The 24,934-nt window shown below is 54.0% G+C and overlaps 11 protein-coding genes across 11 annotated transcripts; 3 read left to right on the top strand and 8 right to left on the bottom strand.

The window, feature by feature from the left end:
* Window positions 1–149: 149 nt before the first annotated feature.
* SETTUDRAFT_163716 (uncharacterized protein) lies at window positions 150–2,111 on the bottom strand (the record flags this gene model as incomplete). The annotated part of the gene is made up of 3 exons (XM_008029243.1): window positions 1,447–2,111; window positions 756–1,392; window positions 150–709 (listed from the first exon to the last, which is right to left on the bottom strand). Coding segments are annotated over exons 1-3 (1,003 nt in total), but the record flags the coding sequence as incomplete, so codon positions are not given.
* A 63-nt stretch (window positions 2,112–2,174) lies between these two features.
* SETTUDRAFT_163714 (uncharacterized protein) lies at window positions 2,175–3,269 on the bottom strand. Its single transcript, XM_008029242.1, has 2 exons — window positions 2,979–3,269; window positions 2,175–2,840 (listed from the first exon to the last, which is right to left on the bottom strand). The coding sequence occupies exons 1-2, from the start codon at window positions 3,121–3,123 to the stop codon at window positions 2,302–2,304; spliced, it is 684 nt and encodes a 227-aa protein (XP_008027433.1). The 5' UTR covers window positions 3,124–3,269; the 3' UTR covers window positions 2,175–2,301.
* Window positions 3,270–4,148: 879 nt separating this feature from the next.
* On the bottom strand, window positions 4,149–4,925 carry SETTUDRAFT_32161 (uncharacterized protein; the record flags this gene model as incomplete). Its single annotated transcript, XM_008028820.1, has 2 exons — window positions 4,149–4,461; window positions 4,687–4,925. 2 exons carry the CDS (start codon window positions 4,923–4,925, stop codon window positions 4,149–4,151), a joined length of 552 nt encoding a protein of 183 aa, XP_008027011.1.
* Window positions 4,926–5,450: 525 nt separating this feature from the next.
* Window positions 5,451–7,702, top strand: SETTUDRAFT_42115 (uncharacterized protein; the record flags this gene model as incomplete). The annotated part of the gene is made up of 2 exons (XM_008028894.1): window positions 5,451–5,746; window positions 5,800–7,702. 2 exons carry the CDS (start codon window positions 5,451–5,453, stop codon window positions 7,700–7,702), a joined length of 2,199 nt encoding a protein of 732 aa, XP_008027085.1.
* A 378-nt stretch (window positions 7,703–8,080) lies between these two features.
* Window positions 8,081–9,287, bottom strand: SETTUDRAFT_90957 (uncharacterized protein; the record flags this gene model as incomplete). Its single annotated transcript, XM_008029241.1, has 3 exons — window positions 8,081–8,358; window positions 8,422–8,840; window positions 8,917–9,287. 3 exons carry the CDS (start codon window positions 9,285–9,287, stop codon window positions 8,081–8,083), a joined length of 1,068 nt encoding a protein of 355 aa, XP_008027432.1.
* Window positions 9,288–9,942: 655 nt separating this feature from the next.
* On the bottom strand, window positions 9,943–10,725 carry SETTUDRAFT_91320 (uncharacterized protein; the record flags this gene model as incomplete). The annotated part of the gene is made up of 3 exons (XM_008029240.1): window positions 9,943–10,094; window positions 10,152–10,461; window positions 10,546–10,725. 3 exons carry the CDS (start codon window positions 10,723–10,725, stop codon window positions 9,943–9,945), a joined length of 642 nt encoding a protein of 213 aa, XP_008027431.1.
* Window positions 10,726–11,176: 451 nt separating this feature from the next.
* On the bottom strand, window positions 11,177–17,441 carry SETTUDRAFT_91696 (uncharacterized protein; the record flags this gene model as incomplete). Its single annotated transcript, XM_008029239.1, is given in 9 exon segments — window positions 11,177–11,321; window positions 11,385–13,621; window positions 13,698–13,957; window positions 13,973–14,040; window positions 14,186–15,423; window positions 15,472–15,801; window positions 15,838–16,340; window positions 16,392–16,971; window positions 17,019–17,441. 9 exon segments carry the CDS (start codon window positions 17,439–17,441, stop codon window positions 11,177–11,179), a joined length of 5,784 nt encoding a protein of 1,927 aa, XP_008027430.1.
* Window positions 17,442–17,844: 403 nt separating this feature from the next.
* SETTUDRAFT_163704 (uncharacterized protein) lies at window positions 17,845–19,051 on the bottom strand. The gene is made up of 2 exons (XM_008029238.1): window positions 18,696–19,051; window positions 17,845–18,641 (listed from the first exon to the last, which is right to left on the bottom strand). Exons 1-2 carry the CDS (start codon window positions 18,841–18,843, stop codon window positions 17,929–17,931), a joined length of 861 nt encoding a protein of 286 aa, XP_008027429.1. The 5' UTR covers window positions 18,844–19,051; the 3' UTR covers window positions 17,845–17,928.
* A 305-nt stretch (window positions 19,052–19,356) lies between these two features.
* On the top strand, window positions 19,357–21,026 carry SETTUDRAFT_163703 (uncharacterized protein). Its single transcript, XM_008029237.1, has 4 exons — window positions 19,357–19,637; window positions 20,150–20,235; window positions 20,287–20,582; window positions 20,630–21,026. The coding sequence occupies exons 1-4, from the start codon at window positions 19,627–19,629 to the stop codon at window positions 20,807–20,809; spliced, it is 573 nt and encodes a 190-aa protein (XP_008027428.1). The 5' UTR covers window positions 19,357–19,626; the 3' UTR covers window positions 20,810–21,026.
* Window positions 21,027–21,386: 360 nt separating this feature from the next.
* SETTUDRAFT_163702 (uncharacterized protein) lies at window positions 21,387–23,792 on the top strand. Its single transcript, XM_008029236.1, has 3 exons — window positions 21,387–22,634; window positions 22,686–23,459; window positions 23,514–23,792. The coding sequence occupies exons 1-3, from the start codon at window positions 21,539–21,541 to the stop codon at window positions 23,579–23,581; spliced, it is 1,938 nt and encodes a 645-aa protein (XP_008027427.1). The 5' UTR covers window positions 21,387–21,538; the 3' UTR covers window positions 23,582–23,792.
* A 119-nt stretch (window positions 23,793–23,911) lies between these two features.
* Window positions 23,912–24,840, bottom strand: SETTUDRAFT_137107 (uncharacterized protein; the record flags this gene model as incomplete). The annotated part of the gene is made up of 3 exons (XM_008029235.1): window positions 23,912–24,114; window positions 24,173–24,439; window positions 24,634–24,840. 3 exons carry the CDS (start codon window positions 24,838–24,840, stop codon window positions 23,932–23,934), a joined length of 657 nt encoding a protein of 218 aa, XP_008027426.1. The 3' UTR covers window positions 23,912–23,931.
* Window positions 24,841–24,934: the final 94 nt, after the last annotated feature.

Raw genomic sequence — 24,934 nt, 5'->3', positions numbered from 1 at the left:
ACCGCTCCGCTTGCCATTGGCGCCTCTACATCTGCATCTATACCTACAGCACATATCGAAACATCGGCCCATAGTTCTCCACCGCAACCTGCCGCACCGTTTCCCCGCGCGCCGCCGCCGCCTCCTGCATCGCCGCCTTCTGCTTCTCCACCGTGCCGTACTTTCGATCCAGCCTCTTGTTCTCCCACACAAGCAGAGTCCTCAGCACCAGCGCCAGCAGGCAGAAGAGAAACATGAACCCCGCACAGATGGACTGGCCCTTGACGTAGTACGGCTTCTCCGACTTGGGGTACAGCCGAGTCCCCAGGATCGGTCCGCACTGGCCAATGAGATTGGCAAGAGCAAGGCCAGTGCCTCTCCGCGTATCACTTCCTTGGTTGTTTGTGATCCACGGCAACACATTGCCAATCGCTGGGAAGATGCCCGCAGCAGCCAGGAAGACGCCGACGTATCTTGCTGCCACGCTCTTGGTCGTGGCCAGCATCACGTAGCCGGCGCCTCCGATGGCTGTGAGGACAGCAATCATAAGGCCGCGCTGTTGGGTGCGGTCGGCAATGTAGCACGTTATGATTACGGTGATGAAAGAGACGAAAAACGGCGGTGCCGTCAGTCCCTGGGCATTGACGTTTGAGAAGCCCATCTCGGCAAGAATCGTGGGCAAGAAGACTGACAAGGACGAGAACGCTACGTTCCCGGAAAAGTACATGATCTGTAAAGACGTTAGTTCAGTCGCCACGCAAAGGCTGGTCACCTACGCCGAGAATCCACCCTTTGATATCCATTGCCGCTTCCAACAACTCCCTCCATTCAATCTTTCCAAGACGAGTTGCTGCGCCAACCTGTACCACCCCACGAGCTTTGGCAACTGCCTTTTCCTCCTCGGTGAGAAACCGCGCCTTCTCTGGACTGTCTGGCAGGAAGAAATATGTCACAAAAGCCATGACAATCGTCGGGAGTCCCTCGACCAAGAACAGCACCCGCCACTTTGCGAGCGAAGGATGGCCACTCGTGATACCGTACGCCAGCGCACCCGAAAAGGTGTTTGCGAGCGGTGCGGCCGATAGAAACATTCCGCATCGGAGACCGACCTCGTGCCGGAGATAGAAGAACGAAAGCAGAAACAGCACGCCAGGCCCAAAGGCGATTTCTGCCACGCCCATGAGGAAGCGCAACACCATCATTCCAGCCCACGAGTTGGCCCCAGCCTGCACGGTCGATATGAGACCCCATGCAAAGACACAACCGGCGGCCCAGCGGTGTGGGGGTATGACTTTCCACGCGATGATGAGGAAGCCAAAGACAATGTACGAGATGTAAAAGATTGTCAGGAGCCACGTATAGTCGTCGCTACTGAGATGGAGATCCTTTTCCATGCCAGCGATGCGCGCATTCCTGTATCGGCGTCAGTAAACGACGTTGCAATATCGACGGTCCGTGTAGTATTACCCAATATTCGACCTGTCGAGAAAGGCCAGAAGATAAAGCACCGACAGCAGCGGAACAACATGCGTATCGAGTTTCCGCCGTACGCGCTTCTCAATCACGGGGTCAATGTCTTCTGCAGCCGGTATTTCGCCATGAGCCTCGATCTGCTTCTCTGCTGCGGACGCGTCCATCTTTTCCTCCTCTTCCGCCTTGTTGTCGGCCTGTTTGCCAGTAAACCACGACGGCATGATGGGCAGTGCGCACTCGAAGTGGAAGGGTAATACAAAGCACAAACACGCATGGCACGCTGCCGGCCGAGGGGGCGCCTATAAGCAAACCCAAGCTTTCAACCCGGGTGCTTCAACAAATGCCGAGACGTCCCTTTTTTCTATAGCGCCGTTTATGATAGGCCGGAGGGGTCCACGGGTTGGGGTAGGGGTGTGGGGTTACGTGGAGCGATCGACAGCGATGGGCAATGGTAACGCACGGAATCTCACCCGCCCACCCCCGGAGAATGGCCGCGCGCATAGATTCAAGCGTATGTTTATTCCAACAGAGACATGGACGCCGGGCTCCGCGCATCCGTACATTACGTTGGCTGCAAGGAGGGTAAGCCTATCATGTCGTGCAATAATCACGTATAAAGAAAATTTGGTACAACCTTGAGAACGACTCCCGGCGAATATATTACAGTAAGCTGCTCATTTTTCTTTCGTACCTAGGTCTTACTCGCATCCCCCCCTCCCCCCTCTTCTATAACGCCGATATTAACTTGACCCCCCAACTTAAATGGATATGTGTTGCATCGTCTGGCCCTGTCCCACCTGTGCACCGAGCCTGGGCAACGGCTTGTACTTGTGTTGTTGCACGGGCGTCCTACTCTGTCCCGGCAGGGTGTTTGCCCGGATAAGGTTTCTTGGGATCTGGTTTCTTGTGCTCAATAGGCGGTGTGAAGGGCTTTGGCTGTCCCGGCTTGACGGCGACCTTCTTCTTCTTATCACCTGGGTACGAGGCTCCCGCTGAACCCTGGAACGGTGCAATGGCTTTGGTGGCTCCGCCCAGGGCTTTCTGTCCGCCCCCTAGAACGCTGCCCGGGCCTTTTGCGGCCATCGACGACGCGCTGCCGATTGTGCTGTTTGCGCGGCCCACGACTCCTCCGGCGACTTTTGATGCATTGCCAGTCACGCCGCCAGCAGTTTTCCTTGCTCCTCCAACAGCGCCTTGGACCTGGTTGGCACCGGGATACTTCTTTGCGCCTAGAGGCAGCCCGCTCGTTGGCGGCCTGGTTCTCGCCGGCGTCGAATTCGAGCGCTTCATTGCTGGCTTGCGGGCTGTCGATGGCAACGCCTTGCCCGAAGGCTTGTACGTCTGCCCTGTTATCGCCGTCCCATAGCTCGTTGCCTTTTTCTCGATACCTGGACCACGGAACCCTTGGTGTCAGCATTGCCGGATCAAGACGTGTAAGCACCGCACCGCATTTCCCACGTACATATGTACGCATGTAGATATATGCATGACATGGCATGGGGGATGGGGTTAAAGAACAAACGCACCTGTTCCCAAGCTCCGTCCACTATTCTCAATCATATCCCCCGCCTTGATCAATGCATTTCCGCCAAATTCGCCCGCCGACTTCTTGCCGGCATCCACGAAGCCCTCGACCGAGTTCCAGATGATGTTTGAAATGAAGTTTGTCATTGCTGCAAACGCCCAATCGAAGCGGTTTGGTCTTTCGAACTCGGTTCAAGTATTGGGAAAATCAAGCGGTTCAAGATATGTTGCAATAATACAGCTTAAAAGGGGGAAAGGGTTGCTAGAACGTTAACGGCGCGTAGGTAAGCAAGGGGAAGGGAGGGGGGGGTAGAAAAATTGTGGACTGAGGTAAGGTGTATTGTCGGGAAATTCAATTGCAGGAATCCAGACTTGCAGCAGCAGACAGAAAGAGAAAGGAAAAGAGGAGAAGTCCATTTGCCCTACTGCTACCACTACTGCCACTTTCTAACCGATAAGCATGCCCGATGGCTAGGCTCCTTTGCTTCCCGCCCTTTTGCCACCACTTGTTGTGCAGCAAGCTCTAGCAACCTGTTTTGTGCCTATACAGGGATGCTGGCTGTGGAGAGCTTACGCGCTCCGCGTTGCATGACGTACGTGGTACCGCGGATTGGCGGGGGGAGCCCAGACCAGAATGCTGCATGGCCATCTTCGGGTGCAGGTTTCTTTGCAGCTGCATCTCTGGTAGAGTGGCGGTGTTGGTACATCTACACCTAGGTGTACATGTGCATGCATTGCTGTAAAAGGGAAAAAAGAAAGAAAAGAGGACATGATGGTTGCTTTTTTTATCTCCACCAAGGGTCTTTGCCGTGGCGTCCATACGGGAGCCATGTGGGACTGACTGGCCTATAGTGATAAGAGGAGAGACCGACTTGAGTATTAGACATCTTGCCATTGATTAATTTCATAGTATTCGTACAGAGGTTTGGTACCGATTTTTCCTACACCGCCACCCCCTCGCTGATTGTCGTTACACATACGTTTGCCGCCAACGCCACTCGCACTCATACCCGACCCAGCTCGGTACACCTAGATAACAGAAAAGAGAGAGAGAAAGGGTAATAAAAACAACACAAATAAAACAAAATAAACTCGCCACGACTCGTGAGCATGTGACTGGTGTCACGTCAACAATGGGGAAGAAAAAAAGAAGATGAAGAAGCGGTACCGAGTTAAGCACCCTGCCGAGCCTTTTCCGCGCAAATCAATGCAATGATACGACTCAGTTCGGCGCTCTGGGCAAACTGCTCTTGCTTGGTCTTTTCATCCACGTCCTCGCACGCAGCAATGTCGTTGCTAACCGTCAGCATGCGGTTCTGCAGCGTCAACAGCTTGGCGAGGGTGTTATCGAGGAAGGGGGCGCTGAAGGTGATGTTTGTGGGCGAAGCGCCACTGTTGGGGATGCGCATTTCGAGTTTGCGCGGGGGCTTGCGGCCAGAGTTGGACGACGCCTGCGAAGTGCCGTTTTGCAGTTGTGGCTGGGGCCTGTAGCGTGCGAGTCCCGTCAGTTACAATGCTTCTTTTGTCCGGTGTGACGTACGGGCGACCAGAAGATGCGGTGGGCGATGGAAAAAAAAACCCTCATCTGCACCGCCTCGCTCCCTGCATACAAGCATGTCTGGGTACGGTGGCACGCCGTCGGAGCCAGAGCCAGAGCCAGAGGGAAGAGATGGAGAGGGATTGTCAGGGGAAAAAGGGAGAAAAACTTACTTCTCGCGTTCGACAAAGGTCATGTTTTCAGCCATTTCGGCGACGCGGTTGGCGATTCGAGAGGCCATGATGGTGTAGGGGGACATTTGGGGTTGCGATGCGCCATTTGCGGCTCCGTTGACTGCGCCGTTTGTCTGGGGCTTCTTGTTCGCACCGGCTGTCGACTTCTTTGCGTTCCTCGCGGCGGTCGGCTTGCTGGTGGTGCGCTTGACGGGCGCGGATGCGACTGAGGCGGGCATGGCGATGGATGTGATGTTTCTTTGGATGCAGAAGGGGTCTGAGGGATGTATGCCGGTCCTGGTTCGACACAATTACGTGAAGGCTGCTCGCGTGCGGCGTCAGACAGGCTCCGTGTGTCTTCTTATACGGGGGGGCAAGGGTCCGGTAGTTGGAGAAAGGGTCACTTACGGCTAAGCTAGAGGGGTGAAGGATGGGTCTGGAAGGAAATGCAGGCGGTGCCTAAGGGCCGGTGATATCTATTACTTTGGACGCGGTGCCGTGTTAGTCAAGCAGCTAGCAATGACCTAACAAAAGAGACATAGAAGGGCCCATATCTTGCTTTGGCGCATGGTTGCACGACGCCACACGCCGACGTCATCTCTGCGCCCACGGACCAGGGGCGGCCACAAGTGGAGCGGCCATCTTGATCTCGAGCCGTTGGCCCCAGCCTGCACTGACACTGACGTCGCGCGGTTGCTGGGCGGCCCGACGCTTCATGTTTGACGTTTGAGCGTCCATGTTTGTGCCTCTCGATCCCCCCAAAGATGCCGCCAGCTACGAAGAAGCCGACTGCCGCTACAAAGTCGCCGGCTGTCAAACCCCCCGCTAAGCTGGCGACCAAGGCGGCCGCAAAGCCAAGTGCTCTGACGGGCCAATCAGCGGCCAAATCCCCAGTTCCCGCATCTGTCCAGAGGAAGAAGAAGGATAACCTGGGCGCCGGCCTGCGATTCTCAAAGGGAAATGTCGAGGCCCATCCAGCCGGGCCCCCGCGATATGGCGAGTTGACACAGGCCGAGAGGGCTTTCACATTGGCCTCGACCTTCTTGTCTGGCGTGTTAGCGTAGGCATACCGGGCTACCCACTTCACGATCCACTTCAACTAATGCGCCGCAGTATCAGTGCCTCGCAGTTCCTGGGGGCGCCCCTGAAACTCATCGACCCTCAATTCTACGATGGCTACATGGCCTATACCAAAGAATGCTTCGCCATCCTCATCACCTGCCTGACCCAATGGTGGGCCCCAACGGTTGTCCGTGTATCTGGCGACTCTACCATGGTCGGCCAGCTCATCAAGCGCAAAGATGGCTCTCTGCAGTGCAATTTCGCTGATCGTATGGTCCTCATGGCAAATCACCAACTCTACACTGACTGGCTATACCTGTGGTGGATCGCCTATACGAACAACATGCACGGCTTCATCTACATTATCCTCAAGGAGTCGTTGAAGAACATACCCATCATCGGGTGGGGCGCGCAGTTTTACAATTTCATCTTCTTGTCGAGGAAGTGGGAAGAGGACCAGAGGACGTTCAAGAAGCACCTTTCCAAACTGAACAAGAAGGGAGATCCTATGTGGCTCATCATCTTTCCAGAAGGCACCAACCTGTCTCCGACTACCCGTGAAAAGAGCAAGGCATGGGCGCAAAAGAATGGACTGCAAGACATGAAGCACCAGTTGCTTCCCCGCAGCACGGGTCTCAAGTTCTGTCTCAACGAACTCAAAGACACGACTGATTGGCTCTATGACTGCACCATCGCATACGAAGGCATACCACCAGGACAGTACGGACAGGACATTTTTACGCTCCGTTCCTCCTTTTTCGAAGGCCGACCACCAAAATCAGTAAACATGCACTGGCGCCGCTTCCGCCTCGCAGACATACCCTACGAGAATACACATGCGTTCGAAGTGTGGCTCAGAAACCGATGGCGGGAAAAGGATTACATGCTCGAGTACTTTAGCCGCAACAATCGTTTTCCGGCAGAGGACTTTTGGAAAGACCATCTGGACATGGATGCCAGGAGCGAGAGTAGCCGGGGAAATGGAAACAAGTCTATTCGGAGCGTGCCCCGGCCGGCGGTCCAGATTGAGACGGAGGTGAAGAGCGGCAACTGGAACGAATTCGTCAAGATCTTTGCTCCCATAACGTCCATCATGATGGCCTTGACCGTGGCATATGGTGCTTCACCCGACGATCTACCCATACCCGGCGGCAAAGAGTTCTTTGAGAATCACATGAAAGCACTCTTAGGCCAAGGCGGCGGCGACATGAAGGGCCTACCCAGCCCTGAGCAACTAGAAAAGATGATCGAAGGCGCCGCCCAAATGGGAGCACAGCAAGCCGCCGATCCAAAAGACATGCCCCAAGTCCAACGGCTGACGCAAGAAAACCTCGCCAAGTTGGTCAAAGAAACCGCAATCTCAAGCGGTGCCGTAATGCCCAACGGAATGCCCAACGGCCTGAGCCGCCCCCATTCAGCCATACACGGCATACCAACAAAAACCATGCTGACCCCCAGCGCCGCCACACCCGCCCTCAGCAAGACACAAAGCGCAGTCAACATGTCGACTGGAGCAAAGAAACACCCCCAGCCCGCAGCCCCGAAATCCGGCACAGCCGCCCGCGCGCCCACCGGCCCAGCAAAAAAGCCTTCTCAACAGCAGCCACAAAAGCAACCATCGCCACCAGCCCCGAGCGGACCCATGAAAGAAGTAATGACCGCCTCAGGCGTCATGATCAAAGTGCCCCAAGCCGACGTCGAACAAGCCAAGAAAACAGGCACTCTCACCATGAAGAACGGCGTCAAAATCAAGATTGACAAGCAAGACATTGAAGATGCTCAGCGCAAAGATAAAACCACTTCCCTCGTCACAGCCAGTGGCGTCCCCATTAAAATCACGCCTGCCGGCGGGGTGCAGGTGCCCAAGAAGATTCCCCCGACTAAAGCCGTGAATGGTGCTACTGCTGGTGCTACTGCGCAAAAGGGAAAGAAACCCGCGCCGAAAAAACTTTAAGTAATGAGTAATGAAATGCGGCATACGGAGAACTGGTTTGATATATACAGTGTCTTGGTAAGGAAAACTGGCGTTTTTTTTAAACTTATAGGGGTTCATGGAGTGGAGAATTCAAGGGGGACAGGACAGGAGCCATACGGTATACACCATTTGTCTACTAACTCTGATTTCTAGGCATTGATTGATTGATTGGTATCGTTCTCCTTTCTTATATTTTCGTGAACCAAGTCTATGTTGGTGGTGTTGTTGTTGTAAATAATCATCCCATATACCCGTACAACGAACAACTGAATATCGTAACCATGCCCACAACCAACAACAACTATATCAACTCTCCATTTTCATACCCAGGAAATACATCACCCCTTTCACATATCTCTATTGCTTCATTTTCTTCTTCGCCAACTCCTCCTGCTGCAACTTGTGCATCCGCGCCCGCGCACTCTTGCTCCCACCCATTTTGGGCCCTGAAATCGTGGGCGCCGCGCCCTTGGCCGCAGACGTCGCGGGCTTTCTCGCTGCATGCCGCTGGTGCCGCGCCTCGATGGATTCAAAGTACTCTGTCCGGAACTGCTCGACGAGCGCATCGTCGGCATTGGCATGTGTGGAGTTTGGAACGGGGGGCTTGGACGGAGCAGGCGCGTCAAAGTAATCAACTGGGACAAAAGGCCTGGTTAGTAAAACGTTTTGCAAAAGTACATGACATGGGGGATACATACGTTTTGCCTCGCTGAGCACAGCTTCGACCATCTGATCGCGTTTCTTGTCTTCGTCCGTCTTTCCGCCCCGCGGCTTGCGCCACGCATAGCCGTACCTGTCTCTGCGCGCTCTGGAGGCGGACAGCTCAGGCTCACCGGTTTCGAGGCGCTTCCACGCCTGCTCGATGCGGGCGGCGGCCTCGGGGCCGAGATCGACTTCTTCGAGTTTGCCGCGGCCGGCAGCGAGCCGCTGGCTGTGTTGCTTGTCGGCGGGGGTTTCCGTGGCGGTCGGCGCATGCGCAGACGTCTTGGAGGAAGAGGTAAAGGTGTGTTGCAGGTCTGGCGCGATGGCTGCGACCGACGCCTGGAGATGGGATGGTATGGGCCAGCCGTATTCACGGTAGTTCTTTTCAGCCATGCGGGCTTCTACGTATTCCGACCTAGCACATCAGTCTCCTGTGCTTGCCACGCCCGAGGGATGTCCAACTGCATGGGGTGGCTGCATGTCCTACTTACATCTGCTTGTCGTCGCGATCCACAACCTGCCCTGTCTGCGCAACAAAGCGCCCTGTATACTGGTCTTGCGGCGGTGCGTCTGTGGAAACCAGATCCATCCGGGGGGCGTCTGTTTTGCGCGCGCTGTCCTTGAGGCGGTCTCGTGGGCGCTTCCGGTTGCGCAGTATCTCTTTTAGGTTTGGGACAGACTCTGCGTCGTTGTTGGCTTCTTCCAGCGACGAGGGCGCATGCTGTAGAGTGCCAGCATCGGGAGATTGTGAGGCCGCGACCGTAGGCGCATCTTCTTCGACGACGACACGCTTCGGGTGGGTGGTTTTGCGGCGCTTGAAGCGTATCGCGGACGCTGAGTTGTCGTCTTGCATCGTCGTCATGCTTGTGTGATCTGCGCGAGTTGGTCGCGGTGCGCGTAGGCTGCTCGGGTGGTTTTGACAAGGTAAGGACCGAGGTCACGGAGGAGAGAAGGGTCCGCAACGTCATTGGCAGACACCTTCACTTCGCTGGGTTAGCAATACCATCCTCACATGGCAAACGAGTCTTTCACCACGAACAGCAAAAGATCATCCAGACTGTATACCAGGACTACGCGTCATAGGCCCACACCACGCTCCCAGATTTGGACTATCAGATGGATTATCAGATCCAGAGCACCTACATGGCGTGACACTCAGCTCACACAGGCAATTATACGCCGATATCCGGCCCCTCAGCATAAAACACAGCGAGCCCAGTTTTTACATATACCGTTTAAACGCAGCACTTGCCATCCTCGACTAGATCACGTTCATCGCATCCTGACACACAAACTATGGCGATTCAAATGTTTTTGTTGATTGTTGTAAAATATTCAAGTATTTCTTTTGGCCTACCCGCAGAAGTAAACCGCCTCAACGCACAAACGCCCTAGTCCTATTCGATACATGGAGTAGCAAAAGACTAAATGCCGGGGAATATACAATGCCTTCATCCTTCATTCTCGGGCCCTTTCCTTCGGTGCCCCACGCTGTCAATTTATGTCAAACATCCCTCTTAAGCCGCCGCAGATGATACAGTCTCGACCTCCACCTTGGGCATTGGCGCCGACTTGCCGCCAAGATCTGTTTGTCGTGCGTTGGGGTTCTTTGTGTAGTAGTTGGAGATGGCGGATTTGATGGCATCCTCGGCAAGCATAGAGCAGTGCACTGCGAGCAGTCAGTATCGTAATATGCTTTGTTTCTTTTTCCCGAAGGAAAACTCACGTTTGACAGGTGGTAGGCAGAGCTCCTTTGCAATCTCTGTGTTCTTGATTCGCGCAGCATCCTCCAATGTCATACCACGGACCAACTCGGTCAAATAACTCGAACTGGCAATCGCACTGCCGCAACCGAATGTCTTGAACTTGACATCGCTGATGGTGTTGTTGTTGGGGTCAACTCGGATTTGGAGCTTCATGACATCGCCACATGCTGGTGCGCCGACTAGACCAGTGCCGACGTCGCTGTCCGTCTTTGCCATGGAACCGACATTTCGCGGCCTGTTGTAGTGGTCTAGCAGTGCTGCGCATGTTAGCTGAGCGTTCTCGAGCGATTGCTGGGGCAGAGGGGATTGGCACAAGGGTGGCGTGGGTCATGAGCTCCCCGATATCGCCATCACGCCGGCGTTTCGCATTAGAGGGGCAATGGGCAACCTATCTTTCTCGTGGTATTGCCGCCGTCCGGCCGCTGATACAGCAGGTACTGCGGCGCGGATGGGCGATGCGATGCTAGGTCTCGCAGCGGTTGCGAGTACTCGTCCGGCCTGGGCGGGCACGGCTGCTGCGACTCTTCTGAACATGGTAGCGGTGGATATGCGTAGGTTGCTGGTGTGTAATCCGAAGTTTGAGGGGCGTCTTGGTAGTAGGTTGATGATAGTGTAGGTGTGGCGGAGGTGGTGGAGGGCGGCAGGCAACTGAAGTAATGCACGGAAAACCCGTGATCGGCGACGTAATCTGTGCGCTATCTACCCCACACTTACCACATGCATCATCTCGGAGCCAAGCGTCGTATGCACATGCAAAAGCTTCTCTACCAACTTCTTATCAGATGGAAACTTCTACTAATACAGTCCACGCCCACATCCTCCACCCTGTTGTGCTGACATCTACTAGAATAAAGTTTTTGGTTGTTGCTGCAATGCCCTCCTCACCCCCACGCCCCGTTTCGCCGTGCCGCCACAATGAATGCTGATCCGAGACAACTCCGCGTCCGCCATGCAAGTCCGTTATGCAAGACCTAGACCTGCCGTCTTACAAACGCCGGAAGAAATACACGTAGGCAAACTTCTTCATTTCCTCCACGTCTGCAGCCTTTGCAACCTTCTCGTCATTAAACAAAACCCACGAGGCAGACTGCTGGTCTGGTAGTTGCTTTCGAACAAATGCAACATAATGCCTGTGAGGTGTCAGTACATGTCACGTGAATCAGCCAAAGAGGCTTGTAGATAGATTGACTTACCCAGCATGAATTGAGCTGCCCTTGTGGCATACAATCGACTGCAACTGAAACTTCGCAGGCAGCTTGTCACTGCCAGCCAATGCCTTCTCCGTCGTATTGGCAGCGGGAGCGGCATCGGAGCTACCGCCCTCGTCAAAGTCGCCGGGTGCATCTGGGTGGCTAAACAACCAGTCGACGGCCCGCTCCATGTCGCCACCGGTCTCCTTGAGAGCCTGTCGTGCCTGAGGTGCGTTGAAGCCCATAGCGCCAAGGTTCTCAATCTTCTCAGGGTCAATGATAGATGCTGCAGCCGCACCCCCACCAGAGCCTGCGTTGAAGTCGACAGGATCGTCAATATCAGGGTCCTCCATGTGTGCAAACAGCCAGTTTGATGCTGCTTCGGCGTCTTCATTTCCAGTGGCATGCAGTGCCTTCTCACACCTAACCCTTGGAAAGCCCATAGCCTCGAGCATAGATAGTGCCGCTTCATTGGGCGTCCACTTGCCGGATGAGCTTCCAGCTGCGCCCATGTCAACATCATCCGGAAGGAGTTCCTCGCCCTCGCTGAGTCCGTTTGATTTGTAGGCATCAAAGGAAAACGGTTCATCGTCAACAATGACTGGTACATCCTGCTTCGTGGGCACCCAGTTCACCAGCTCGAAGCGCCTCGCGTTCACAGCCAGAACTGACGGGAAAGTCTTGAACATGCTCCTCTTGGTGAAGCCATCCTTGCTACCGCAGGCGCTGCATGTAAGCTCAACCATTTCTTCGGCTGTAAATATGTCGAGGCATTCCTTTAGTGAAACGGGCTCAAACTCTTCCTTCTCTTCCTTTTTACCATTGCCATCAGTGACGTCCATCTGTGCTTCTTTGGGGATCCTGCGAATAGGGACAGGGATCGAAATGTTCTCCTGCTCGTCCGTTCTATACCGAACGCGTTTGCAGCCGACACACTGTAGCCGCTGCTCCATAACGAACCGGAACGCGTCGACGGGGTCCTTGTGGGGTGCAACGTGCTGGGACCGAGAGATGAGTTTGAGTACATGGAGAAGCAATTCAAAAGCATCTTGTTGTCGCATAGTGGAGAATTCTGCGTGACCTCGCCCGATCAAGTGCTTCAGCATCGCAGGCGCAAGACCACGCTGGTGCGGGATTTCCGGGCTATGCTCGTTGGTAATGACGTCGCTGTCGGGCTTCGAATATCGACCCGAGATCATGCCATCGGCAATCTTGCGTAATTGGGTTTCTAAATCTTCTGCAGGAAGCGCTGCATTAGGTGGCGCTTGATCGGGTAAGTAGTAGCGCTCCTTGAACTCTGGCATGGAGAAGAGGGCCTGCAAAGTGCTGTTGAGATAGCAGCTATTGCCCAGGTTCTTCAGTCCCGTCAATTCTGATCCAAACAATGGCTGTAGCTCCTTGCCATCTTCAGTCACCATGGCAAAGTCCCATCGGAGATTCTGCTCGACTTGCATCTCAGTCAGACTCTTCTCCGTCTTCACCCTGTCCTTGATGTTGATGCCCCAGTGCGCCAAATGGTCAGGCAGCTCTGGGTCGATGCGCTCCTCATCACAAGCATAGCAGTAAATATCCGCTGTACCATCGGCCGTAAGTGAACCGAGTTTAACTGCGACTGGATGGCCAGTTGACTTGGTATGCGCGACGCCGTGCGAGTTGCCACCAACGCCACCAAACTGTTGACGACCGCAACCCAGATTACCGCAGGACAGACAGAGCCATAGGTTCTCATTCAGCTCGCACTCTGAGCAGTGGCCCAACTTTTGAGACTCGATCTGCCGTGCTGTATCTTGCTCCAGGCACAGTGTGTGCTCGCAAGCTGTCAGCTCTTGCTCCCATGCCTTGACCTCCTGCTGCTTTGCAAATGTGTTTGCCTTGAGGACCGCATCGACAATGTCTGGAAGCTTCCCAGAGCTCTTGTCGACATCGTCAACGCCGCACTCGTAACACTTGACTTGCGTGGTAGTGTCGTAGCGGTCAGATTCGGTTTCAGCTGCAACGGCAAGCTTGGTCATCTTTTGCGGAGGCTCATCGCGTTGGACCCTCTTCCGCGTGCGCTTGATGTTGAGCACGAGCGGGTGGGTTGTGGCCGATACATGCAGGAGAGCATGGTTCCGGTCGCTTGTACAGCCTCCGTTGAAGCAGTAAAGGCACACATCGAGGCCGGTAGGGTCGTCGATGGAATCGAAGCACTGCGTACAGTCTTCCCGGTAGACAGACTGCATAGGGCCTGGGGGGCGCAGCTCTACAACATGTTAGCACAGCTGTCGTCCGGGTCCAAGCTACACAAGCATCTTGTCAAGGCGGCAGGCCAATCACTCCGGCCGTTGCCGCCTTGAAGCCTTGTGTGCTGGATAATAACTTTGCTCGGGCAGACTGAGAGGAAGACCGACCAGGCGCGTTGACGTGCTTGCAAGCCATGTTTGTGTGCGAGCTGAGTGGAGGAGAGGAATCGGAGTTGATTGTCGCGACCGCCGCTCGCTGGATTGGACCTTGGAAATGTTTGGTATGACATCGGGCTAAGTACGCTGCGCTAGGGGTACCGAAGCTCCCCGCCGCGGGGCAGCAAATAGCGGGGCCTCGCCACCATCAACAGTGAAGGCGACAGGAACGGCCGACAGATATCTCGCCTCCACACTTAGATGTAGGAAACGACTGGCGCCTGAACAAAGCAACAACAGTGGGGCTATGTCATACGCACAGAAGGGGCTGCGGAGCAACTTCAACGCTTCGGATACAAACTTGTATTATATGTTATTCTACGCAATACGCTGTCGGGCTCCCTCGTGCTCCAACACCAAACTTACTTTGCCTGCTGCCGGGCGTTCACAGACCAATTTTGAAACTGTGTAAATAGCACCGGCTGCAGGGGTGACTTCTTGTCCGCGAACCACTGCTTCTGCGTCTCCGCATACACATCGACTACCCCGGCGTAGTTTGCCTTGTCCAGTCCAACAAGCACCTTGACAACGTGCAGACTGGCAGAACCACACGCGTCTGCATGAACCTTTGCACCATTCCCCAGCTTTGCCTCTTCATGGATGTCTTTCAGCAGCTCCCACACATGCTCGCTATCCTCTGGCTTTGGCAGAGGTCCTTTCCGCTTCGTACGCGTGTCGAAGAAAGTCTTGAGCATCTTGGCTGCCTTGTCGGCTATCTGCTTGTTTGCACTTGCACGAGTGCGGCGAAGCACCGGAAGCAGAATGTCCAGAGTAAGCGGGTTAGAGTATTGCTTGTCCATGTAGATGGCAAGCAGATCAAGCACTCTTGACTTGAATTGGACAACGTTTTGCTTGGCATCCTCTCGCTCCTTCTTTTTACTCGTTGTCTTGCTTCTCTCCTTGAAGATCTTGCTGAGATGTGGGTCGAGTGCCATCATTTGTTCGTCGTCCATATCAGACTCGTCTGACGTCTCTTCTGCCACATCCCCGTCGACATTGGGCTTTGATGTTTGAAGAGTCATCGCCAGCATGTTGTCAAACTTTGTCAGTTCTGCATCGTCTTCACTGTTACTGCTTTCGTCACTGTCACTGTCGCCGTCGCTAGAGTCGGAGTCGGAGACGTCAGAGGCTGCGTCGTCATCGGATCCCTCACCATCAATCATCTCCACATCAGAGTCTTCTTCATCATCGTCCCTGTCGCTTGATCCGTCATCTTCCATTTCTTCGTCACCCTGATTGAAAAGTTCTTTCTGTCCCTCCAGGTTCTCTTCGGTATCGAGGATTTCAGTCAGTGACCGGATTCCGTCAGCACTGATCTCCGAAGCAAAGATGGAGAAAGCCTCCTCTCCAATACGGCGGAACAAGGTGCGTGTGTTGCCTGAGAAAGAGAGAACAATCTCAACAAAAGCGTTCTGATCATCCGACGTCGAAGACTTCTGCTTCTTCGACGAACTCTTGCGTGAAGCTTCAAACGCTTTATATGAGGCATCGAGATCGTCGAGCATCATCACAGCATCGCCTTCGCCGTTGTAGACTTGGAGAAGCGTCAAAGCGTACAAAAGCATGAAGCCTTGCGCTGCCATTTCGTTGCCAGCTATCGAGCCCTATCGTTGAGTCAGTCAAGTAACAAGTGGGTGAAGAAAAAAACATACAGCCGCAGAGATGTTGTCAAGGGTTTTTGATGCTTGCTTTATCGTGCTAAGAACCGCATCATCTGCCTTGAAGGCAAGCGTCAGTTTTGTAGACTTGCCACTTTTAGCTTTAACCATATCAATGACCATGAGTGCGACATCTGCGCGGTCGCCAAGCTTGGCATCGAGCAGCTTGGTCAAACATGAAGACAGCCGCTCCTGGAACATTGTTCGACTGCGATCACTGATAGGGGGCAGAGGCATCTTTTTGGTCTCTGCATTTTGAGCGGGGACAAAGTAGGCACACTCTACTAGCGTCTCCAAAGTCTCTCGGAGCCAGTTTGATTTTCTCTCTTCTGAGGAGCGGCCTTCTTTTCGGTGAGCAACCTCTTTCCTGAATGTCTTCTCGTTGAACTTTTCGTATCGTTTATACAATTTGACTGTGCTTAAGAGCAGGTCCGCAATGGCTTGGCGACGGCTATCAGCAACCGCCTGGTCTTCGCTTTCCGGCCGCAGAATTGACGACTTGAGATGGCGTACGATTTTCATCAAACTCTTGTCGTCTGCTGCTAAAAGGATCTGTTCGAGTGTTTTCGTCTTAGTGATGCGGTCAAACTCAACACTGCCATTCTTTGATGTGAGCGCAACAAAGATGGGCAGAGCTGTTCCGTCGTCGTGCTCAACTCGAAGCTGGATTGAACTCAACGCTGCTAACGCAGCCGAGTGAAGGAACCGGTCTTCCTTCTTGCTCTGGTTGATCAGAGTGCGCATGAGATTAGGACTGAAGAGTGCTGGCACCGTCCAGTCAGGCACGCGCGTGATCAAGCTACTCAGTAACTTGAATCCCCAGGCTTTCCGTTCGTGAGATGCCGAAGAAGAGAAAAGGTTGCCTTGATTTTTGTCAGTTTTGCAAGTGATAGTGTCTCGTCACACCAACTCACCGTCCACGGTATCGATCCAGAATTGCGGGAATTCTGGCTTGTACTGAGCATTTCCATTTTCTGACTCGTCTCTACGCAGAATCTCGGCAAAGGCTAGGTCCCAGGTAAAAGAAGGGTTCGGGTTCGTAGTTCCCGTTTTCGTAGTCTCATTCTTGCCATCTTCTGACTCGTTCTTGTTGAAGTCCTCCTTCAAGATCTTGGCCAGTCGAGAGCGCTCCTTTTTCGAAAGAGGGTCCTTGGCATGCCAGACGCCCTCTGGTAGCGCCTCGGGGTAGTATTCTTTGACTGTGAGCCACACGGCTACACCCTCAGGAGTGGACATGAGATTGAAAGCGTTGAGTCTTTCCAGTACTTCCTCGGCACACTTCTGATACTGCGACTGGCCCTTGAGACTCCTTACAGCTTCGACAAGAACCATGCCGCATTCTTCGCGCAGCCAAGGAATGTCGCGCGCCATCTTGTAGACTTGGTCAAGCAGCTTGTTCCAGCAATCCAATGAGACCTCTGGTTCAGTGAGAATGGATGACTGCATGATGGCCTTGAAGCCAAACAGTTTTCCAATAGTGTGGTCTCTTCGTTCCTGCACGGATTAGCATTAGGAGTATGTCTTGAGTATCGTGTTCTTACTTTTCCAGGCACATTGCCTTTGGGCTTCGTCTTGTCCTCCACCATTTTGATAATGGACGCAACATCGAGCTCCAGGCCTTCAATCTCGCCCTTCTTGGGTCCAAACGTTTGCCGTAGGAATTCCGTGAGGGTAAGTGAAAACCCAACCCTAGCAGCTTTGCGCTGGCTGCACAGGCCTTTTATCAGTCGCACTAAGGCAACCTCCACATCCTTCGCAGCTGGTTTATTCTCAGGCGAGAACCTAACAATGATCTGTTTGGCGGCTTCAAAGCGGACGTCATCTTCTTCTGCGGCCAGGTCCACGTAAAGCTTCGAGAGCTTCACCTGATCTTCAATGCTCTGTCTGCGCCGTTTCGCTGGTGCCTCGTCCACTTTCTCAACTTGATCCGCGTCGCGCTCTCTTTTGCGTGTCTTGCTTCCCATTTTGCTTCTCAATTGTCAGTGGATATGTTGAAGTTCACGTCGCGTTGGAAAGTTTGAGAAAAGTTGAGCACGGCTTCCCGAAAATTTGGATGCTAGCCACATTGGGACTAGTGGTACAGGGACCGCCCGAGCAGTTCCAACGGCTGGGGGTTATTGCGAGGCGTATACAAGGATGTATATGATGATAGATGTCAGTCATATACTTGAAACGTCAAACAGATTGAGATAAGGGAAGAAGGTTTCCGGATGACAGTGACGTCATGTCATCCTGTATTCACATGCATTTGTACACAAACCGCATATCTCTACACTGAGCCAGGAAAGAGTCGACCATTGTATGGCAATGCATGGTTCTTTGGTGCATTGTCAGATACCAGAGATGCCATATTTTCAACACAGGGGGATTCTATTCATTTTGGTGGACCCTCCTACATAGCATGTTTCTGATGGTGAGGTGCATGTTACAATTATCCACTTCAATCCTAGCTCACATTTCGTCCATATCATCCAGACCTGTAAAGGCACTGAGCGGCATCGTTGGCCGTGCAGTTTCTCGGTGAGGCTGCTCTTCTGTTGCTTGCTCTGGGGCCTCTTCGGATTTCTCCTCGTCGCCAAGAGCCTTCTTTCTTTGCTCTTCCAGGTACGCTGGTATATTGAATTCATCCAGATCATTGCCCTTCTCGCGCCAGTAGGAGAGGCGGTAAAGGATACCATTGCGAATCTTCTCTGTGCTCGGCCAGGGGTACCATGCCAGGTTGCTAGCCTTGAGCTTCTTCAGCCACTCTTCTTCTTCGGCCGTGATATCAGGCGCAGCTCCATCTGCATCTTCAGCCCCCTTCTGGGCTTCTGGGCCCTCATTGGGTGCATCGGGTGCGTCCGGGACAATGGCGGGCGTGTTGACACCATTGGTCGGGGCGCCGCTTGAAATTCCGTCTTCCTCGTCCTTGTCTTTTTCCGTCGTAGGGACGCGCTCGCGATATGTTGGGGGGACGGTGTATCTCGAGATGTTGGTCGCATATTGAAGGAGCTCGTCAAAGGGCACGGCGCGCGAGTCGTGTGGAAACGTCGTCGCGGGTGTCGCAAACAGTTCGCGACGGAGCTCTGCAAGCTTCTTGACCGAAGTCTTGAGCTGCTCTTCTAGGGCGTCTGCTTCGGCACGCAGGGTCTGGATGCGAGCATGGTTTGCCTGGTGTTTGGCCACTGCGACACGTCAGTTGGCATCGCGGGGAAGCAGTGCAGGGTGGGCTGGCGCACGCTGGTCGAGTCCCTCGCTCAGTTGGTCGTCGGCCGCGACAAGGTCGATTGCAGCTTGGGTAGCTGGGTTGTAGGCGGCAATCGAGTCGACCAGCGTCGTGAGCGCCTTTTCCACCCGCCCAAACTGCTCGTTTAGAATGTCGTCCATGGCGTGCTCGGAAACCGGGAGTGGTCGAGAGGCCGAGCTGGAACAGCCGTGCTCGGGTGCTAGCTGTAAGCAGAAGCGTGATGGAGGTGGACCACGCGCAGGCACGTGACGCCCAAGGGCCGCGGGTTTATGCGCAGGTGGAAGAAGATGCGGCCAAGTATGTGTAGGGCGGGAAGAAGACGCAGGCCGCGCGCGTGATGCGCCGAGCTGAATGGCCGGCAGTTCGCAGCCCAAATGTGCCCTGCCAGACGGGCGCTGACAGAGGGCTTACGAGTGGCACGAGTCATCTGCAGTGTGTACGTACATACCCAAGGTCTCGCGGGGTCGCCCGGCAGGAGTTGCATTGGCCTCCGAGGGCGGGACATGAAGCTGCCAGGCCGGGGCCCCCCTCTTCCCCCCTCGCACCGAGTGGCCGCTCTCTGGCGTCGCCTGTCTGGACCCGCGCTGTCAAGACGGGCAGGCCGCTGCCATCCTGCGTCATACTTTATAGCTTCGACTCCCTCGTCCGTTCCCCGACGCCCAAAACAATACCGAATCCCAGCCCAGGCGTTGCCGCGCATTATTCCTGCTCCTGTCGCCAGCCGCCTGCGCCCCGACGCTTCCAGAACTATTCCTGGAGCCCCGCCATCGATTGGCCCGCCACCACCAGCTGCTACTGCTACTGTACTTTGGGTGCTGCTCCGCCTTGCCAACATCTCACCTCTGCCTAGCCGCTTCTTTGCCCTACATATTCCTGCGCGCTCCCCGACTCCCCACTTACGGTGAATCGATCCTCGTCCAGCCATGGGCAAATCGTAAGTTGGTTTTTCCTTTCCCTCGTGCTTGTGCCATGCGGGGCGGCAGCGCCTCCTGCCTCACCACCAGGCGTCGCCTGCCCTGGACGCCGAATACACGCTCCTTCGAAATCAGGCTGCCCGCTGGAACAGACGTCGCCATGGCTTCTGTACGCAAGCCCAAGAACCCGCGCCCGTGTCCCGCTCTCGACCACAGCCCGCGCAAACATGCAACTGCAACTTGAAACCCACGGCCCCAGCGGGAAGCACGCGCAAAGACAACCGGCGCCTTTGACGCCTTCGCAAGCACGCGGCATACCTCTCCTCCAACACGGTCATGCGCCGCTCAAGTTTGCGCGCCGTCATGGCAGCGACGCACCCCACCTTGGCGAGGCTGGACAGGTGCACTACAGGGGCATGCAGAGAGTTGCCTTGGCCAACGCCATGCGAGAGTTAAACGAGGGTCTCGGGCTGCGCTGCAACACAGCGTGTCTGGAGATACAGAAGCAGCAGCTGATTGTGCATTACTATAGCCAGAGCAAACTGTCCCAGCAGGAGCTGGCCGACCTCCAGAAAGCGACACACTTTGACAAGAAGGAGTTGCAGCAATGGTACAAAGGTGCGCAAGAGAGCAGGCTAGGTCAAACGGCCCGCGGCTAAGTATATCTAGGGTTCCTCAAGGACTGCCCCTCGGGCATGCTGACCAAGGAGGAGTTTCAAAAAATCTACAAGCAATTCTTCCCGTTTGGCGATCCGTCGTCATTTGCCGATTATGTCTTCAACGTCTTCGATGCGGATAAGTCTGGCACAATCGACTTCAAGGAGTTCATCTGCGCACTGAGCGTCACGAGCCGAGGCAAGATGGAGGACAAGCTCGACTGGGCATTCCAGCTGTACGACATTGACGGCGATGGCAAGATAAGCTACGAGGAGATGCTGGCCATTGTAGAAGCAATCTACAAAATGGTAAGCGCCGGTGCAAGCCAGGATGGATCCGCCACTGACACATGCAGGTCGGCTCCATGGTCAAGCTCCCGGAAGACGAGGACACCCCCGAGAAGCGCGTCAAGAAGATCTTCCGGATGATGGACAAGGACGAGAACGGCAGCTTAGACATGGCCGAGTTCAAGGAGGGCTCCAAGCGCGATGAGACGATCGTTTCGGCCCTGTCCCTCTACGATGGTCTTGTTTGAAGAGGAGGGTCGATACCCAAGGGTTATTTCCTATACTTGTTTTGTTACAGTCGATATCACAGCGCATTTGCGGGATTTGTGGCATACCATCGTCCCCTCGCTGTTAGGGATGCACAAGGTTGACTTGGCCTCGGCGCATGGGACCTCAGGATGATTGATGTAGATACACTGCACACAATTCAGCTTCTGGATTGCGGGATGCAACAATAAACTCTAGACGTGACATGCGTGTGCGCCGTGCGTGTCTGTCGCGCCTCTCGGACGTGACCATCGAAGCTCGCGCCCAGCAGCAGAGCATGTCGAAATAAACATGATACTAGGCTTTCTCAATCCGGCAACCATGCGAGCAGTCGAGTCGGTGCTCGGTACTGACGCAACGCTTGCAGGACCCTTGCACTTGTCTACTGAAACGGGTGGCTGATGGCTTGGCATACGCGTAGCTCTCTTAGGCCGCCGCTCTCACGTAACGTCGTCGGAGCCAAGGAACAGGTAGCTTCAGACAACACGACAATTAATCACTTGCACTCCGCGGCCTTTCTGCTCAGCTGCCACCTGGCTACTATGGACACCCCACGGGCCTAGACGAACCCTGCCTATTTTTATCTGTCCCCTCTGACTGTTGGCGACATCATCGCGGCACCGCTGCCTGTCGCTATTCCACTCACCACCTCGAACCAATTCCAACCACCTGTTGCACGCCTCGCCCAAGTGCGCGGCCAAGCACGCAGGATGCGCCGGCTTGATCTCTCGGCCTCTGGCGCCCTGCTGGCGTCATTGCTAGCCATCGCGCCCTCGCCAGCCTCAGCCTTCTACTTCCCTGGAACCGCGCCGACGTCCTACAAGACTGGCGACACCGTGCCGCTATTCGTCAATCGCCTCACGCCGGCCGATTCGCAGAACGATCCGAAGCTACGGTCCGTCTTCTCCTTCGATTACTACTATCCGCCCTTTCACTTTTGCCGCGAGAAGGATGGCCCAAAGGAAATTCGTGAAAGCTTGGGAAGCATACTCTTCGGCGACCGCATACAGACAAGTCCTTTTGAGCTGAAGATGGGAATAAACGAGACGTGCAAGTTCCTCTGCGAGGCGCCTTATCCGGGCCAGGATGCAGCGTTCGTAAACGATCGAATATACCAGGGCTATGACCTCAATTGGTTGATAGACGGGCTGCCAGCAGCACAGTCATTACGAGAACTTGGTTCGGACCAGGTCTTCTACCAACCTGGCTTTGCATTGGGCTTGGTGGATGAGGAAAAACCCATGTTCAACAACCACTACGACATTGTGATTGACTACCACGAGGCTTCGCCTGGTAACTTCCGTGTAGTGGGCGTGCTGGTAGATCCGTACTCGATAGCCGAATCAAAGAGGCAAGGCGATAATGGGGCGATTTGCAATGGGCAGACGCCAGTTGTTCTGCAAGACAAGGAGGGAGACGAGAATCTGGTCGTCTTCACATACGGCGTATACTGGAGGCCCAGCCCGACGCCCTTTGCGACGCGGTGGGACAAATATCTTCATGTCTACGACCCCAAGATCCACTGGTTCTCCCTCATCAACTCGGCAGTGATTGTCGTGTTCCTCGTCGGTATGGTCAGCACGATCCTCGTTCGTACTCTTAAGAAGGACATTGCGCGGTACAACCGCTTGGATCAGTTTGCGCTCGAAGACTTTGGCGAGACTGGGGACGCTGACGATACTGCCGATGATTCGGGCTGGAAGCTGGTGCATGGCGATGTATTCAGGCCCCCAACAAACCCGCTGCTTCTGTCCGTCATGCTTGGCAACGGAGCCCAGCTCTTTGCGATGACAGCGCTAACTATAGGTGAGGCCACAAGGCATGGGCATGAGATCCTCTTACTGACAATCGCAATAGTATTCGCGCTTCTCGGCTTCCTTTCCCCCAGCAATCGCGGCGCGCTCGGGACCGTCATCATCATCTTCTACACGCTCTTCGGTTTCCTTGGCGGCTACACCTCTGCGCGCATCTACAAGTTCTTCCATGGGGAATCCTGGAAGCTGTGCTTCTTCTACACCCCTGTGGCTCTACCAGCAATCGTTTTTGGTGTCTTCTTTCTCATGAACCTGTTCGTCTGGGGCCGTGGCGCATCAGGAGCAGTGCCATTCACCACGATGCTTGTCGTGGTGATTATCTGGTTTGTCATCTCAGTGCCATTGAGCATTGCGGGTTCTTGGATCGGCTTCAAGCAGGCCGCTATCGAGCCGCCTGTTCGCACGAATCAGATCCCACGCCAAATTCCACCAGCAGGAGGCTATCTGCGACCTATTCCTTCCATGGCCCTGGCTGGTGTACTTCCCTTTGGCGCCATCTTTGTTGAACTTTACTTCATCATGAACTCGATTTGGTTCTCAAAAGTCTACTACATGTTCGGATTCCTCTTCCTCTGCTTCGGACTTATGATTATTACTTCTGCGGCGGTTACGGTTCTGATGATATACTTTCTACTCTGCGCAGAGAACTACCATTGGCAGTGGAGGTCCTTCTTTACGGCTGGCGCTAGCGGGGCATACGTGTTTGCTAGTTGCTTGCTATACTGGGTCAAGGATGTCAGCTGGACGAGCTGGACCAGTGGAGTAGTGTACCTGGGCTACTCTGCCCTACTGAGTGGACTGGTATTCGTTCTCACAGGCAAGTGCAAACAACCTACACAGCTGGAAATGAAAAAATCTAACGCAACTTTAGGTACAATTGGTTTCTTTGCAAGCTGGCTCTTCACACTCAGAATCTACAGATCGATCAAGGTGGACTAATTGCTTTGTCGAGTTTGGGCAGGCGTCTTGTACTGTTTTTTTCTTAGCAGTATGAGAAGATTCCATGCTTCGTAGGCTGTAGTGTAGTTTTAGATAGACTTATACAGCGTTGTTCGCATCTTAGTATGCAATTACTGTAGTTCATGTGGGCTCGGTCCTACTATTGCCAGGCCAGCACCTTTTCAGGTTGTGAGAAATAAACAAAGTTGATATTCTCATGCTTCATCGGTCAAAGCACGTGCTCAATCTGTACTCCCCTATCGCTTTTGAGTCGAAGAAATGGCTCATCATTATATTTGGGTACACAAACCCCCATAGCAACTTCATAGACACGACAACCCAGTGCCATTTCATGCAGCAGACGCACCATGCTTTCTCAGAATGAAGCCAAAGTACTGGAAACTGTCTCCGCCGCCCATGACCTCCATCTGCAGATCCCACTCGTTATCTCTGTTGAGGATGGGCTTGATAAAGTGCGGTTGCCGGTACGTAATGTAAAGAAAGATGCCATCATCTTTCAGCACTCTCGCGACCTTGACCCAGTTAGCATAAACACCGCATTCCTACACTCTCCATGCAAAAAAAACTGACTTCCTTGAGATAGCGCCCACTGTTGTCCAAGACATCGTCCGGCGGACTCCACGGACTACCGTGGATCATGGCATCCAGGGTGCCCTTGTCAAACGCGACATCTATCGAGCCCGTAGCAATCCCATTCATGTCTCGTACATCACCACATGTCCATTCTACTTGCGGCTTGTCCGCGTACCGTGATTTCATGAGATCCACGACGACAGCCGAGAAGTCGATGCAGACTTGGTTCGTGTAGCCTCTTTCCAGGAGGTCATATGGAACGCTCTAGTTCCAATATCAGCTGTGCTACACAAACCATGATTTCCCAGCCGCAGTGAACAGCAAACCGCATCTGGTGTAAGTAGCAGACATGACGATAGAAAACATGGCAATGCAAACGACATTTTCTCTGGGTCAAAGCAATGCGTGCACCGGTCCAGTACTTGTCGCAAAAATAAGTAAAAAAAAGGGTAACTCACACTATCTCCGCTGCCTAGATGTAATACCCGGCTCTTTTTCCCCTGTTCGCCTCTTCCCTCGAAAAGATGCTTGTTGAAAAACGGCTCGAGCTCGGTAAAGGCGCGGAACCACTCGTGCGTCGGCTTGTCGCCCTCAGCTTTTTTGTAGCGGTCATCCCAGAAGTCGGAGAAGCCGAGGGCTTGGGCTTTTTGTTCACTTGACGGCATACTTTCTTGGTTTTTCTCCTCTTGGTCTTCTATCTCTTTCTCTATCTTTAATTTTTTTTTCGTTGTTCAGAAATATGCAATGGAGATCTTCTGT

This window comes from Exserohilum turcica (assembly GCF_000359705.1).
Source record: "Exserohilum turcica Et28A unplaced genomic scaffold SETTUscaffold_3, whole genome shotgun sequence".
NCBI lineage: Eukaryota > Fungi > Ascomycota > Dothideomycetes > Pleosporales > Pleosporaceae > Exserohilum > Exserohilum turcicum.
The sequence above is the reverse complement of the archived record's forward strand: the minus strand, read 5'-3'. Positions and strand labels throughout refer to the sequence as shown.

What these genes read in the sequence shown, in the direction of transcription:
- SETTUDRAFT_163702 (XM_008029236.1), top strand. Translation starts at nt 21,539, where the DNA reads ATGCGCCGGCTTGATCTCTCGGCCTCTGGCGCCCTGCTGGCGTCATTG. An exon ending in GATGACAGCGCTAACTATAG is followed by an intron (nt 22,635 to 22,685) that starts GTGAGGCCACAA and finishes CAATCGCAATAG; the next exon opens with TATTCGCGCTTCTCGGCTTC. An exon ending in ACTGGTATTCGTTCTCACAG is followed by an intron (nt 23,460 to 23,513) that starts GCAAGTGCAAAC and finishes ACGCAACTTTAG; the next exon opens with GTACAATTGGTTTCTTTGCA.
- SETTUDRAFT_163703 (XM_008029237.1), top strand. An exon ending in GTTGCAGCAATGGTACAAAG is followed by an intron (nt 20,236 to 20,286) that starts GTGCGCAAGAGA and finishes AAGTATATCTAG; the next exon opens with GGTTCCTCAAGGACTGCCCC. An exon ending in TAGAAGCAATCTACAAAATG is followed by an intron (nt 20,583 to 20,629) that starts GTAAGCGCCGGT and finishes TGACACATGCAG; the next exon opens with GTCGGCTCCATGGTCAAGCT.
- SETTUDRAFT_163704 (XM_008029238.1), bottom strand. Translation starts at nt 18,843, where the DNA reads ATGGACGACATTCTAAACGAGCAGTTTGGGCGGGTGGAAAAGGCGCTC. An exon ending in GAGCGAGGGACTCGACCAGC is followed by an intron (nt 18,642 to 18,695) that starts GTGCGCCAGCCC and finishes GACGTGTCGCAG; the next exon opens with TGGCCAAACACCAGGCAAAC.
- SETTUDRAFT_163714 (XM_008029242.1), bottom strand. Translation starts at nt 3,123, where the DNA reads ATGACAAACTTCATTTCAAACATCATCTGGAACTCGGTCGAGGGCTTC. An exon ending in TGGACGGAGCTTGGGAACAG is followed by an intron (nt 2,841 to 2,978) that starts GTGCGTTTGTTC and finishes TCCGTGGTCCAG; the next exon opens with GTATCGAGAAAAAGGCAACG.